Genomic DNA, 16,511 nt, shown 5'->3' with positions numbered 1-16,511 from the left:
AACTGTATGCTTTTATAGATCAACAAGACCAACTTGTTGACTTGGTGAGAACTTAACACGTCATGTCAATTTAGGAGAGTCAGTTCAACTTTTATAAAAATCATCTCAATACTTTGATCTTATCAACTTAATAATTTGAATCAGGACCTCCAGTATTTGGATCAACTAGCTTGTGAGAAATAAGGTTTAAAAGTAAGTAGGCTACATCTGTTGTTCCAGTGTATCAGATTTCATCATCTGTTGCTGCTAGTCTCACTTCTACAGGTTGTGAACATCAATCAGGCTGTCATTCAAAAATGTTTCTGCTTTCTCAGCACACAAAAGCTGATTAAAGATTCAATAATTTGATGCTGGATTTGGATTCAGTGCTACTGAACACTAACCCTAGTTTGATTACACATTATAGGACTTTGTATGATCTGGTTCCTCTTGTGTTGAATTTATCTATATGACAAACTGTTTTAGGTTTCTCATTTGTCTGAAAGTTTGGCAGTTCTGTTCCACAGGCAATCTAAAGTGCTGCTTTTTGATGTTTAAGATCAGCTTTCTCACCTTTAGTTCAGCTGCAAAGACCTAAGCCCTGATCTATTTCATACATACTGCAACTGTCAAGACCTACACTTTACCTTCACATTGATGTGGTGACCAAGTAACCCTGGCACCCACCTCTTCATGGATAGTGTAACCTGGCAACCCCTCACAGATACTGTAACACAGCAATCCCTGCAGTTTTCCTCACAGATGGTATAAAAAGCAATCCCTCAAAGACTCTGCCACCTTGCAGCACCATTTATTTTGCTGAGGGAATTTTATTTTGCGAGTCTGGCTCAAAAAGTAGCACTGTTCCTGCCTGACAACATTCAGCACATCTCTAGTGAGCAACGTTCAGTTAAATCATCGGTGTCAGTGGGTTTTCGGGTGTGTCAGGTTAATCCAGGGTTGCTCAGATCCCTGCAGATGTTTCTGACACCATGATGGCTGTTTACAACTCACAGGCCTCTCAGGGACCTGCCAGTGAGCAGGTTGGTGTCCCAGAGATTGTCACAAGCTCATTATTCAGTCGCCTGGAGGTTAAGCTTCATTGCATTATATTAGCAGTTGTTAATTAACCACCTGAACCTGTCTCTTGTCTCGAACAGTAAGAGACACAAGCTCTGGTTTTGGTTTCCATCCTTTCCATTTTCTCATCGAATTATTAATATGATTGACATGTGTAAAGTAATAATAATGAACTAATTTTGTTCTTGAAACTTGTCACCAATTAAATGCATGGTGAAGACTATTTAATGAGCAGATTGTATTTTGTGTGTTAAAACCAATTAATTGCCAATTGCACACGGATAAAAGTTTGAAGTGGCTGTAACGTTTTTCCTGCTTCATTTCTGACACATCCACAGTCAGCACTGAAGTTACAAGAGCATATTGGCTACGGATCTTGATAATCCTCCTTAGCCAGAAAGAAGTTGTTAGTCCAGAGAAAAAGAATAACACGAACACCTGTTTTCTCAGATGACTACACGCTCATAGATTAGTTAGGATTCAACAGATATTCTCATTTTATTTGCAATAACCCTCTCAGGAGCTGTTTATTCTTTCAGTGATACAATATATGTTTTGCCTAGCTAAACAATACTGTTAGGGCTACATAGAAAAAACAAATATTACAGAAAAAAAGCTACAGACAAAGGGGATTGTGAGAATACAAGGTTGCAATAATTTTCTTGAAAAAAGATGATTGCTTTTTCTTGCTGTCATTGAGGGTAAAACTACTGCATGCATTCCTCCCCCACGTGCTTTTCCATCTCCCTTTGAGCAGGCTGTCTATCTACACTCAGGTGGACATAATGCATGAGGAGCGCTTTTCTGTCAGATGCGACTCATCTATTGTTCTGACTTGGAATATTGCCGCCATGTGTCAAGGAATGGATAAAGACTGAAAGCAATTACTTCAGTGTGGTAAAGCAATTGTGTCTGTCACCACTTGATTTGAAATGCAGCTCAACACCAAACACACCTTATACATAAAAAGTACACCTCCAGTCCACCTTGTTAAAGGAAGACTTGTTCCTGTCAATGCCTGATGCATTAGTCTGCAGGAAAACTTTTCAAAAACATTACCACCGCACATCGAAGAAGTATCTCTTCAAAAGTGTAGCCTAGATTGCCTTGAGTTGTTATTCTGTGGCCCTGCTGGCTTTGAAGGCTCAGTTTGGTTTGGTTTGGTTGTGTGTCGCCCTCCAGACGGTCAGCACCGACCCTTATCCTGTGAAGCTCCATTACGACAAATCCCACGACCAGGTGTGGCTGCTGAGCTGGGGAGACATGGAGAAGAACTTCCCTACTCTTCAAGTAAGTACACAAATCACTGTTTGACACAAATTCAAATGTTATTTCTTCTTGTGCAGACTTTTATTCTTGTGAAACTGTAGAAAGGCAGAGAACGAGACATTAAAACAGACATTTAAGGCAGTGTTAGGATTTGTTCCAATGCCAGCAGGGGGGCGGTAGATGTGTCCGTTGTACATGTATCCTGTTAATGTCTGGTGAAATTAGGTCAACTGTAACTAATGATTATTTTCATTTACAATTAAGCAGTGCAATATTTTTGGTCTCAATGAATGTCTTGTTTGTAAAATGTGAAAAAAGATGTCCTAGGTGATGTCTTCAAATAGCTTGAAAAACAACTCAAATAATTGATTATCAAAATATATATAATTTTCTGTCTGTTGACTAAGTGATTGATCAACTAATCATTTTAGCTCTGAAACTGTAAATATGAGGAGTTGATTGAGAGCAACTTCACATCAGTCAGTAGTGCTGATTAAATAAACACCTTATTTGGGATTTAATCGTCATTTATACAATATATATACGGTACCTCCAACAAATTAAAGAACTTGTGCAGCAGTTTTTTTTGTTTTGTTTTTTTATGTTTGTGGGTTTTTTGATGACACCTACAGTTTATTGTAAATAACCAACAGTCTTGACAGGAAATCAAAATATATTAAATGTGAATTCCTCCAACTTGTCATATTAGAATAGGGAAGGGGAAGGAACAGAAGATAAATGTAGTATTAATCACTACACTCTCTGTGGGATTTTAGTTTTCATTTGTTTTTTCTTGACTGATGAGAGGCAATTAATATTCAGTGTGTAAGTTTTTGCACATTAACACAATTCAAACTATTTTTTGGCCCTGTATTCCAGCTTATTGGATTTGAAAAGTGCTGACTTCCTGCAGCTTAATTTAAGGGTGGTCACATCCTTATAAGGTGAATTACAGCCTCTTTTATATGTCCCCTGATTTTTGAACAAGACATGTAAACTGAATTGAAAGCTAAAAGTCAGCACTTTTAACCTCTTCCACACCCGCCCTCCGATCATACATCTACTTTTGGGGGGGACAGGGGATCCTTAGGGGGAGATAGCAGGTCAACAGTGTATGCCACATAGAAATGGTACACATCATCTGAAAACTGGGATTAATTTTAGATGCAGCTCAGCACTGTGTGTCAAGTTTTTCTAGCAATAAATCTGTAATAAACATTGTGTTTAACTTAGGTGCCTCAAATTTTGAAAGTTTACAGTGCATAAGGGCTTAGAACATTATGATGGAAGTATATGATGGCCATTCCCATGCTCAATTATGTCTCATAAGTCGTTGCAGCAATTTTTGGGTTGACACTATTTGTCACACAGAATTGGTGCAAAATTTAACCATCTTTGACCACTCAAGAATTGATCAAAATGGTCAAAAATACCACATTAAGACACCAAGACCTTGAAGAAAACCATAGAAAAATCCATGCTGTGATTTGGTATCAAATTTTTTTGACATTTGGAGATTTCTGTAAGAATTGCATTTTTTCTGCAATTGGATGGCAAGCACTTCTGTTCTGGAAATTGCTCAGAAACCCCCTTATTGTCAATATACCTAGACAAGCCATACATCCTCTGAATGTCCTCAGTCTCTAGTTTGTGGTTGTAAAGTTTCATGAGGCTGTGATTATCACAAAATGGTCACAAAAGGTCATTTTATAGAGTGAGGTCAAGTTTCAAAAAATGGTCTCATTACAATGAAATGGCTATTATGGGGACTAACATCATCACACATGAATACAACTGAATCCACAAGAGTCTCAGCTTTCCAATCATACCCAATTCATGAAGTTCCAATACTGTTTAGGAGAAAAACACAGAAATATTAAAATACACCATTTTTAGAATAGGTGATAATAATACATATATATTACATGTAAAAAAAGATGCATGGTTTTTGCCAAAAATGGCATGGGATTAGCATAAAGTAGGCATGTCTGTAAAGGGGAAACTCATGGGTACCCATAGAGCACATTTTCATTCCGATATCTTGAGGTGAGAGGTCAAGGGACCCCTTTGAAAACCTGTCTTTGGAGCGTTATTTAGCCCCCTTCCTGACAAGCTAGCATGACATGGTTCGTACCAATGGATGCCTTAGGTCATCTAGTTTCATATGATACCAGCATCTTCACTGTATCTTTAAACCTGCTATAGCCCCTGAATGGAGTGAAAGACGCTAATGCTAATGCCAACGTCACTGTTTCTTTTTGACGTGCTGGACTGTAGAACCAAAACACTGTACAAATACTTACAATTACTTAATTACACTGTATGTCACAATGACGCATGTTTGAAAATCATGCTGCAGATAGAATCAACACGTATTTGATGAAATGGTCATTAAAGAAAAAAAGATCATACATTCCTTTGTTTCTTTTGAGAGTCATCTTGATTCAGCTCGAGTGTCAAGTGGTTTTACTTGAACATCCTGCTTGTCATTGCCTGCACAGAAATTCATAATATAGGGATTGGTCTGTGGCAATTTGCTTTGTGCATTGTGGCACAATCAAAGCGAACCCTGCCTACACACAAACACGTGTACACACTTCTATGCATGCACAAGCATTATTTAGACACCAATGACAACAGTGCACATCACCTCCCACTGTGAAGCACCAACATCTCAGCAGTGTGGCAGGTGAACAAGCAAATATACATATGATAGCAACATATTAAGTGATTTTTCCTGCAATAACACTGCTTTTTGGAATAAAAGTCTTGCTGAAAATAAGTAAATTGTATAATTATGCTCTCCTACTGGTTGTAAGCTCCAAATGGGCACGAGTTATAGACTTAAATGAGCAGCACAGCGCGTATTCATCAGGCTCATGTTAAACACCCACCTCCTTATCCTTTGTGTTCACCAGGTGATCAATCAGGCCAGTGGTAGAGTGTCTCATCACACCGTTCACACTCAGCCGGTCGGCAGGCGCTTCGACAGGGTGGACGACTTCTTCATTCCTGCATCCAGCCTCATCATTAACCACATCAGGTACGTCCAGTATGATCCAAGAACACTCTTAATGCAAATTGATTTGCAAATTAAATTCACCCCATTGGCATTTTATTCACTTTTTAAAGCAATCTCACCTCAATACTACAATAATGATTTGGATGAGCATGTCTGCACTGTGTGAGAGCAAGTGTGTGTGTCTCTGTTAATGTGTCAATGGAAGTTTCGGGAGAATGGTGCTCCAGTCATCTGTGCTGCAAATGAGTATGCGGCTGCTCACCTGAAATAGTTCTAAGAATAAACCCTTATTACACTAGCTATGTGAATTTTATGGACCCAAAAGCCAATTAATAACCACTGACAATTTTTAATTAGTATGTCTTTTTATCTAGCGGGCTTGAACTCAGTCCATCTGTGAGCTGGTCAGAAACCTGAGGTGGTGTTGAGCAATTTGCTCAGCGTTTGAGTACATTGCTTTTACCTGTTATGCCACTGAAACAAGGGTAGGCAGTATAATTATGTTGCTAAGCATCCAGAATGGTAAGTACATGCTGATGACCATCATTTGGACTTAGCAGGGGATGCAGCCTTAACTCTGCTCAGCCTCATTTTAAATGCCATTCAGGTCGTGTGTGCTTCTTTTAAAGAAGACGGTTTACATGAACTTTAAAAAACTGAATCATCTATTACGTTTATAGCCACTGCCATTTCCTTTTTTACAAGGATGGAAAACAATTAGATGACAACACGTGCCCCCTCAGTGCTGATGCTATCGCTGTATGTAGCAGCAGCGTGCTCTCACTGAGATAAAGTAATACATTCAATTATGTTTAAAGCTATGAAGAAAGAGGCCAGAGGGGATAGTTCCCTCTGCATCTCCTCTTTAACATTAGTTCTTTAACAGAACAGCACAGACTTACTGGATGCAGAGTCACACACTGGCTTTATGAGAAAGCTGGTCCCAAACGCTTGACTAATGTCACGAAGAAGCCAAGAGTAAGCAGGAGGTCTGGAGGATTTCAAGATGTTAACGGTCTCCCGGAGAGGCAGAGCGCGCAGTCCACTGTGTGTGGTGGGGTTGTGGGAGGAGGGGGGGAGGGGGGGAGTTGCTAGCACAGCTGTAATTAGATCTAGCAAGACCTGCAGGGAATATTGGCTGCATTTGTTTGTTTTTGTGTTGTGTTTGAATATTGCTGTCTTTACCAGCTAGTTGCTTATTATTTGTGATGCCCTTTAAAAATAAGCTTACTGTGTTTTACTGCAATGGCCAAGTACTCTTATTATGAGTGCTGTGTATGTAGATAAAATGTGGAACATAATTACCTTTACAAGGAGATGTTGCCAGAAAAGCTAAAAGCATGTTTTTTATTGCTAAATATTGGACATCCTGCTAGTTAAATGGCCAATAATGGCTGGTTGATGTGGAGTGCTAGTAGAGTTTATCAATCCATCCATCGAGTTTAAAATGTTCCATCACTGTACAGCTGCAAAACTGTGGGCAGGCTGTTACAGAGCAACATGGATAAAATCCTCTGTCACAGTATACTGTAAGTATATGTATATTGCAATATCTATATATATTGTTATGTAATAAAATGTATGGGAAATGAATTGATATAAAAACTTACTGATAATGTAACCAGAGAGAAAAGTCTCTTTTTCAACTGGTTAAAATACCTGACCAATCAGGGCAATTTGTCACATTGACGCAAAAACCGAACCAGAATCCAGTACAGCCATTAATCAGTCCTGCTGGTTGATTTGCCGCATTGTCCATGGTGGTCCAATACACCCAGAGACATTCTCAACACAACAGTATAAACAGAAAACCAAAATCACTGACAAATTTATATTTATTTTACTGTACATATCAGCATATTGCCCAACCCTAACTTTATTGTATATGATGAGGCTGTGCTTTGCATTGTCTGTTGCGTTATATTTAAGTGTTTCTCATATTGTCTACCTTATGTCCTACTCAGTTATTTAGAGGTTGTCCAGGCTGAGTAAGTCTGGCTTAAAATCATTATTTGACTCACTGTTTCAGGGAAAACAGATGAAAGCAGCACATTTAGGTGATTTTGGCTGTTCATGTAGTTTCATTATAAACTCATAATTCAGTCTTGTAATGACATTAAGAGGTAAACTTATGTAAATTTGCCAAGAGATTGTATTAGTATACATTTGAAGTACACAAAAAGCTTTAAATATATGCATGCGTATGGATGTTGTTCTTTCATCTGGACAGCTGTTTTTATTGCAGATATTAGGAAATTTTAAATTAATGGCTGCACTGTGACTCAGATTTTTTGATCTACCACCCACACAGCCATTTATCTGTTGGCAGGAAGGCAGCATCGATTAGTCGATTTAGCAACATAAGCAGTGTGTGAACACCCGACATATATTCAGCAACTTCCGGGGATTGTTTAATGACAGGGGATTCCCTCGGCAGCTACTATGAATGTGAGCAGGAACTTCTGGGGGCTGTCAATCATTAAAACCATCGACTTGTAGTCGGGCAATTCTGCATGTCAGCAAAAAAAGATGTTATTTCCTAAGTTTACCCACGTCTACAGCTGCCTGCAGCTCAGGCTGCCCACACCTATTTTTCACAAATTTCTAATCATTGCACAGATTGCCTTTTGGCAAAACAAGCCGAGCAAAATGTTGATTCTATGTTTTTGCTCTGGAGGATGAGTGAACAAGAATTGCTGTGTTATAGATATCTTTTACAGTGCAGCATCCATTGTTCTGTTTTCTGTTCATGAGTTTTGCCCTCAAGATCTTTAAACTGCAAAGCAAACATTACTTTGGGGTTAAGTGTTCTGACGCAGTCATTTCTGAACTGGAAATATTGACATGAAGATAAGATGATAAAATGTGAAGTAGCTTTAGTTGAACATAACTCTGTTGCACAGAACCAGGGGGAATCTTTAATGCATTAATCATTGGTACAAACGACAAACTGCAGCTGTCAGTTTGGCTGAGAGCAATCTAGGTCTGCCAATGAAGCAACCCAGCTGTGTTCATACCAGAGTGAGGCCAAACAAAGCCTGATTATTAATTTATCATACATGAAAAAAAATCTAGCTGTTGTTGAAAATAATCTTTTCATTGCAGAATAAATGCACCATTGACCTTTAGCTCATGCCAACATATCACAGTATGTGTGCACTACCAATTGATCTGTCACAACAGCCACAATATTGAATACAACACATAGCAAAGCAATTTCAGCAGTGTTTGACAGGCAGTGATAATATTGGTCCATAATTTATCAGCTCTATCTCCCAGAGGATAAAAAATGGAAAATTGCACAGTACATTTAAAAAAAATATATCTTCCTCTGAAATACTCACCTGCCTTGGAGCTTATTTTTTAATACAGGTGGGACACAGAAGGATCAAGTACCAGCCTGTTTAGTGTAAGAGGGTTTCTTTTGAATTTAATCTAACAAATTTAGCTTTCCAAGTCACATAAAACCCATTCAGTTGGGTCGACATTTCAAGTTAAAGACCTACAATCTCCCAATGGTTCAATTTGAAGACAGGTTTTTTCCATCATTTTTTCAGTTAGTCATTCTTGAGTCTTAATAGGATTAATTTCTTGAATGACTCAAAAAACCAAATGTACCCTCCCTGAGGTCATTTCATTTTTTCGGTTTCCAGTAGAGATAAAATACGTTTTGAGATAGATGACAATATCGTAACAAAATATTTTTGTTGCAATTGTTTCAAGATAATTTAACAATAGCTACATTGAACACCCGCAAGTCGTTAACATGGGAATCTTTGCCATCTCTCCCATCCATCTCATATCACGCAAACGCAGCTTGCACCACAACATGTAAAATACTACTCCAATAATATTAAAACAAGCTCACCACAGCTTATAATGGATCTTTGCTATGTGGAAAATTTGATCATGGAAGTTTAAAGAGTAACTACACACTATATCATTTTTTCACACTGCACACATAATCACATAGGTCTATGCTGGTATATGATGATGTTAATACAGGTGATTTGTCCAACAATATACATATTGTGTGTAAAAACTACTTTTTCCGCTCAAAATTAAATTATTTTTGTCTGCTTGGATTTAAAAATTCAATTCAGCCATATTCTCTGGCCTCTCCCTAATTGTGACATATTAGGCAAGACTCCGAGGTCTATTTCATACATCGGCTGCCACGCCAAGTATAAATATCAGAACACTGGCTAACTGAATCCTCAGTTTGTGCCTCTCACACAGAGCTGCTGGTAGCGTAGCGAGCCTGATAAGAGATGGCAGAGAGGCAACATCGTACCATTCAAAGAACCATGGTTATACAAATAACCCAAAGATTTATTCCATCTCTGCAGCAGTAAACACAACACATGGGCCCACTGATAACTAACTGTGCTATATTCAGAGCTTTACAAGATTTTCAGGGCTGACAGCAGCAATGTTAACATAAAATGATAAACAGCAGGGCTATGGCTACATACTGACACTGCCCCACAGACACACACACACACACACTAGAGCCTCTCGTAGTAGAGCCGCTAGCTCAGCTGCAGAGGAACCACACAGAAACTTTTACAAAGGGCTACGAATGTGCTTCTAGTGACAGTCCACCGGACTCTGTGTGTTTCCAGTACGAACAAGGAGAGTCTGACAGCAGCTGCTCATGGCTGGTTAGCTCTGACTACCAGCTCTATATCACTATTCATGCTACACTGAGCAGTAGTCAGTCAGTGTCCCCTGACCCTCACCGAATTGCTGTTTAAACTTCAAGACAGATGGGACAAACTTCAAATTTGTCAGAAATTTTGGTAGTCTAAAATTAGTACCAATGTGGGGCTAAAGTCAGGATTCATTTGTACAGTATCTGCCCAAAAGTCTACATATATTAAAGATTGTTTAACGTTATGTTATATTAATTAACGCTCTTTTTTTCTGATGATGCCTGCAAAAACAAAAGAAAGATTCAGATCTCCCCTTTTGTGACCTGGTGCAGCCTGCTGGCTGGACACAGTGGACAGAATGATCTCTAGATCAATGATTCCTTCTACAGGGATGATAATGTGCTCCGTGGCTTTCAAACAGCCATTTTGTGTTCATAGGTACAGACAGCTTGGTGTTCAAATGGCATAAAAGATGATGAATGACTGCAAGATTGAAGTGCCTGTCAGCATCGATCAGCTGGTATTCACATTTAATTGAGGCCTGTCAGCTTCTTGCATATTCCCCTTCTACCCTGTTCAGCTGCTAAAATGTAATGTGCCATTAACAGATTCTTTGGGTTTTTGTAATGAGTATCATTTTCATCGATCAATGGCCACATATAAAACTGCTACAGTTCTATTGGAGGGGGGAGTGTAGATGATGCTAGACTGCCAATATCGTCAGGGACCAGAACTTGGCTCTTGAAGTGGTTAAATGGGCCTCTCAGCAACATTTTTTTTTCTGAACATTTGTTTTAAATGATGCCAGTCCAACAATTTCCATAATTACCCAGTACAAATCAATTTATATTTCCTCTTTCATGTTGCCTTGATATGTGGATTGTGCTGCTTTATTTTAAGATGTTACCACTTGCTGCTTGAAAATTTATGAACCTAGGAGACAAAAGGAATCACCACCCTGGCAGATTCCTTGCTTAAAATAGGAAGAAAATGGACTTTCAGACACAATGCATGATTAAATTACCTTATTAAATTACTTTTACTTGGAATTTACAAGATTTCCTACTGTTTTAATCATCTAAAAGGAGTGAGAAGCTGCTGCAGACAGTCCTAAAATTTATAACCAACTGTACTTGTTACCAATTTATAATTTTGGCCATTAAGTTGAGCCTGCCCTGTTCCTCTGGATAAGGTCATAATTATGACTAAAAGTCTACAGCCATGCTAATATCAACATGCTAACATTAGTTAATTAGCATGTAACACAAAGTACAGCTGAAGCTTAAAAAGGCATTTTGACCTAATGATAGTGCTAGAAGAAAAGTTAAGGGGTCACCAAAGTGATTACAATTCATCCTGAAGGGGACATGGATATGTTAACCAAATTTTATGGCAATTTATCTAATGGTTGTAGAGACATTTCACTCAAAACCTCAATCTCATGGTGGAGGTAGAGGAAAGTTAGAGGATCAATGTCAGTAAGATTTATCCTGTGGGGAACATGCATGTCTGTACAAAATTTCATTGTAACACATACAATTGTTGTCAAGATATTTCAGTCTGAACCAAGCAGCAGTAGCACGAGTAACAAATGTCATAATTTGCGGTTTACTAGAAGACAAAATGTGTTATTGATTTAATCTTGTTTATTTGTTTTTTCTCTTTATATCGCTTACAGATTTGGTCTCATCCTTCATCGAAATGAGCCTGTCCTGCACAAGATCGACCTGGAGACTTTGTCATACGTGAAAAACATCAGCCTTCGGGAGTATAACTGCATCCCCAAGTCTGTGGCCTACACCCACCTTGGCGGCTACTACTTTGTCAACTGCAGGCCCGACTCCACCGGCGCCTCCCAGCCCCAAATCATCTTGGACAGTGTGACGGATAGTGTGATTGGTCAGAACCGTGATGTTACCGGCACTCCCTATGTGTCTCCAGATGGCCACTACTTGGTCACTGTCGACGACGGCGATGGTCTGATGAGAATCCAGATGATCTCGGAGCACGGGGAGATCCAGGAGCCCTTCGACATTCACACCAACCTTCACTTGTCTGATCTGGCCTTCCAGCGCTCATTCACTGAGGTCCACCAGTACAACGTGTTTGGCAGTTCCGGCCGCCAAACTGACGTTCTGTTTGTGGAGCTGAGCACTGGCAAAGTCAAGATGATTAAGAGCTTGAAAGAGGCCACCAAGTCATTCGAGTGGCCGTGGAGCAGTAGGAACAGGGTAATGGTGGGCAGCGGACTGTTCGGGCAGTACCTCATGACCCCGTCCAGAGAATCCCTCTTCATCCTGGACGGACGGCTCAACAAGCTCAACTGTGAGATCACTGATGTCCTCAAAGGCAACGTGTTAGTGTGGGTTGGGGATTCTTAGGTCATAAAATCAAGACCCAATGAGCTTTCTTTTCCTCAAAGGTACTGTTGCACTGAATTCTGTTGCAGATTTTTTAATTTTGTGGGAGCGCTATAGTGAAAACCACAGAATCAAAAACCAAATTGACAATTTGTAAGTCCATTGGATGAGAGACTGTCATCCAAAAAACAAAAAAATACAAGTGATGATATAATTAATATTGTCTTAAAGCCAAGTTAAGATATTTTTTCCACCAAGTGGTTTGTCTCCAAGTCAACATAAAGTTGCTTGCTGGTTTAATTTTTCAGGAAAATTGGAATGAATCCGCAAAAGTTCCGTAGATTTGTGCAACTTTGCATTATTATTCACAATTGGTTGTATTCAGTGTGTGGGAATGCTGTAGCTAATCTCTAAACAAAACTAATATTTAAGAGAATTGGCAAAAATAGATATATATACTGCATATGTCCAGATTAACTCTTGTAATTTAAGTTTATCCATTCCAAACTTTTTCCTGTGCCTTCAAGGAAAATTCCCCTCCATCAGAGGAATTAACATAATTATTCCCAGTGTGACTGCAGACTACACCTCTTCCTTTGACCCCTTCATTCGTGGTGAGCATGGTTCCTCACAAATCTACTGCTCTCGTCTATCCGTCCGTCCAACGCAGCCGACTCAGTCTAATTAAAACGAGCCCTTGCTGTGATCCCATCCTGTTTGAAGTGGAGACTGAGAGACTGAGTGGTTCATTATGGTTGTGCGCTCTGTAACCTTTTAATCCGAAATTATAATCAGCGTTGGAAGGTGAATGATTTTTTTTTTTTTTCCTTTTTTGTCCAAAGCAGAAAAATGAAAGTCAGTGGCGATGTTAGTGAAATTGTACCAGCTTTATACACTACACATTGTGAAACTTAATTATTTCAAAATGTTCCTTAGCAATGAGTCAATAGAGCACTTGTGTGTGAAGAAAATCGATCATAACTTCAATATCCCTGAACCAAAAAAAGAAAAGAAATCTTAGATTTTAATAGAATGACTATGAAAACATGCATTGTCTGCTCTGTTTGACAGCGTGTTTCAAGTGGATGTTTTAATGTGAAGTAATGATGAGCTAGCAGAGTGGGTAGTTTTGGTGTTTTGTGTAGAGGGTCTTTGAGGATAAGCTTTGAAAATGAGAAACAACTCTCTCTAAATGCTCCTGCAGTAGATACATAGCTGGCAAGTCAATGAAACCGTTTCCTAGCTGGACACATTTCTATGCATTTTCACCCTAGCACTCTTTGACTCTGTGACTCACAATGGGCAACTGTATCTCAAATTTAGTATGGATTTTTGATGTGTACAGATTATATAAAGTCATCCTGTCTTTCCTGTTAAACTCTTACTCGTATATATTTTGGTTTTATTTTAATTTCATCCTCAATTTCTCCCCTCTGTCACATGTTGTTTTCAAAATTTTCTCTCTATTAATGTCCTGTACATAGCAGCTGACTGTGAGTCCATTAAGTTCCCATTATTGTACAGATTAACGCAGGTTCATTTTCCGAGCAAATAATCAGCACACTCCTTTTTAAACAAACACAGCTGTCATTATAAACATCCTGTACCAAGCACATTGTGGTCACAAACACCGCTTTCACGTCCATATAGCCATGTCTTGTATGTTCCTTCATGTGGTTGTTATTTATATAGAGAAAACACGCTTGTCATTCTACCAAACAATAAAATCTATACCATGAAAAACACATGCAATATCTGCTCTTTTTCTCATTGGAACAACCCTCTGTAGATGCTTGTACAAAGACGATCAGGCACTGACAAGTTTGCTTTAGGAGCTAAAGCAGCCTGTTGCCAATTATGATGCTACAAGAGGAGCTACGAGAACAAGGTCAAGACTCTGTTATTCCTTTGGGTACATTTATATTTCAGCAAGGCATCCAATATACTGTAAAATTATAATTAGCAAACAAAGAAAAAGCAACTGTGAGACTTAACAGAAAGAAAAGCAGGCAGTGAACAACCTTATATAAGGAGGGGTGTTGTATTCACTTTTTGTCAAATATAGTACAATAATGATGATATTCTGGACTTTTTGGAAAATGTGACATAATACAGAAACACAAGTCAACTTATGAAGGCTAAATAAAAAAATATCCACCACCATTAAAAGATATACTCCTTACAAAATCAATAGATTAGTTGTTTGGTCCATTAAATCTCAGAAAATGGTGAAAAATGTCGAGCACTGTTTCCCAAAGCTCAAGATGATGTCCCCAGATGTCTTATTTTGTCCCAACCAAAAGTCACAACTCAAAGATATGTAGTTTATTATCACAGAGGACTAAAGAAACCAGAAAATATTCATATTGAGAAGCCGGAATCAGAGAAATTTTTTTTAAAATTCTTCTTAAAAATGACTCAAAATGATTAATTGATTATCAAAATAGTTGGCAATTAATTTAATAGTTGGCAATTAATTGATTAATCATTGCAAATCTAATGTAAGGCGACTAATCACGTAATACAAATATCCAAGGCACAATAGTGGAAGAAGCAATATCATGATGTAAAAATACTAATAGTAAAAGTAAGAGTATGTAGTGTAATCAGCAAAATGTACTTAAAGAATCAAAAGTAAAGCACTCCAAATGCAGAATGGGCTCTCAGAGTATTATTAATTTATTGGACTCATCATCATTTTACTGATTCGGTTGGACAAGATGCAGCTAATTTAACTGCTTTACATAGAGTGCTGTTGGTTGGTTGGTTGTAGTTTAATCTGTAATATCAATCAATCAATCAATCAATCTTTATTTATATAGCGCCATATCACAACAGAAGTCATCTCAAGGCACTTTTCACATAGAGCAGGTCAAGACCGTACTCTTTAATTTACAGAGACCCAACAATTCCCCCATGAGCAAGCACTTGGCGACAGCGGTAAGGAAAAACTCCCCTTTAACGGGTAGAAACCTCAAGCAGACCCCGGCTCTTGGTGGGCGGCCATCTGCTTTGACCGGTTGGGTTGAGATTAATGGATCATATTTTTATTAAACTTTAGGGCTGCAACTAACGATTATTTTCATTATTGATGAACCTGTCCATTACTTTCTCAGTCATTACTGATTAGTAGTCTGGTCTATAAAATGTCAGAAAATGGTGAAACATGTTGATTCCGGTTTCCAAAGCGTAAGATGCAACCTAAAATGTCCTGTTTTGTCCTGAGCAACAGTCCACAACCCAAAGATACTTCGTTTACTGTCATAGAGGATTAAAGAAACCAGAGACTATTCACATTTAAGATGGTGGAACCAGAGAATTTGGCATTTAAAAAAAAAAAAAAAAAAAATAGTCAAAACCATTGATCGATTTTCAAATATAGTTTGCATTTAATTTTCTACTACTAATCGTTGCAGAATACATGTAATGGAATAAAAGCATAAAGAAGCATAAATGTAAATAATCAGGTTAAGTACAAGTACTTCAAAAGTATGTTTCCTGTCAGCTATGATATTCAACAAGTTGTTCTATATCCAGATATGATGGACAGGGCGGATGCAAAGCACAGCAGCTTTCCTACTATTATCCATATCAAGACATCAGACTATTACATCTATTATGCCTGTACCATTGCCTCTTATGAAATAAAAATAAGACAGACATTGTCTGAATGTATTTTTCAACATTTGCTTGTACTCAGTTTAGCACATAGCTATTATCTGGTAGCAGCATCAAGCAGAAGTACTGTTGCTATGGTGATCAGTAGATGAACATAACTTGTGCACTGACTTTGAACAGAGCTTAAACTGTTGAGGTGTGATTTTAATGTACAATGGTGCTCCCTGGCAGAAATAATCCTGCTGGTGTTTGGGTCCCTGTTTTCAGTTTTTTTCTGACCTGAATAAATCCCACCTAGTAAAAACCTTATGTTTCCAAAAAAAGCTGATTGATTAATCAATCACCTGTAGTCATTTGACAGAAAATAAATTGGCAACAACTTTGATAATTGATTAATCATTTAAGTCAATTAGCCAGTAGAAATGTCAAATATTTGCTGGTTCCAGTGTCTCAAATGTGAAGATTTTCAGAATTTCTCTGTACTGAATGTAGAATCAAGGCTATGCTAGACCATGTTCTACAAAACAG

At 38.3% G+C, this 16,511-nt stretch overlaps 1 protein-coding gene across 2 annotated transcripts in view; it reads left to right on the top strand.

Annotated features, from left to right (window-relative positions):
• fstl5 (follistatin-like 5) overlaps positions 1–14,110 on the top strand; it is a 176,428-nt gene extending 162,318 nt beyond the window's left edge. For both annotated transcript variants that reach the window (XM_044364657.1, XM_044364656.1), the window contains 3 exons: positions 2,242–2,349; positions 5,247–5,371; positions 11,684–14,110. In XM_044364657.1, the coding sequence (XP_044220592.1) occupies positions 2,242–2,349; positions 5,247–5,371; positions 11,684–12,386 (936 nt within the window). In that variant the 3' untranslated portion in view covers positions 12,387–14,110. The remainder of the gene's footprint in view (positions 1–2,241; positions 2,350–5,246; positions 5,372–11,683) is intronic.
• The last annotated feature ends 2,401 nt before the right edge of the window (positions 14,111–16,511 follow it).

This window comes from Thunnus albacares, chromosome 10 (assembly GCF_914725855.1).
Source record: "Thunnus albacares chromosome 10, fThuAlb1.1, whole genome shotgun sequence".
NCBI classification, from domain to species: Eukaryota; Metazoa; Chordata; class Actinopteri; order Scombriformes; family Scombridae; genus Thunnus; species Thunnus albacares.
This window is presented reverse-complemented; position numbering and strand designations above follow the sequence as displayed.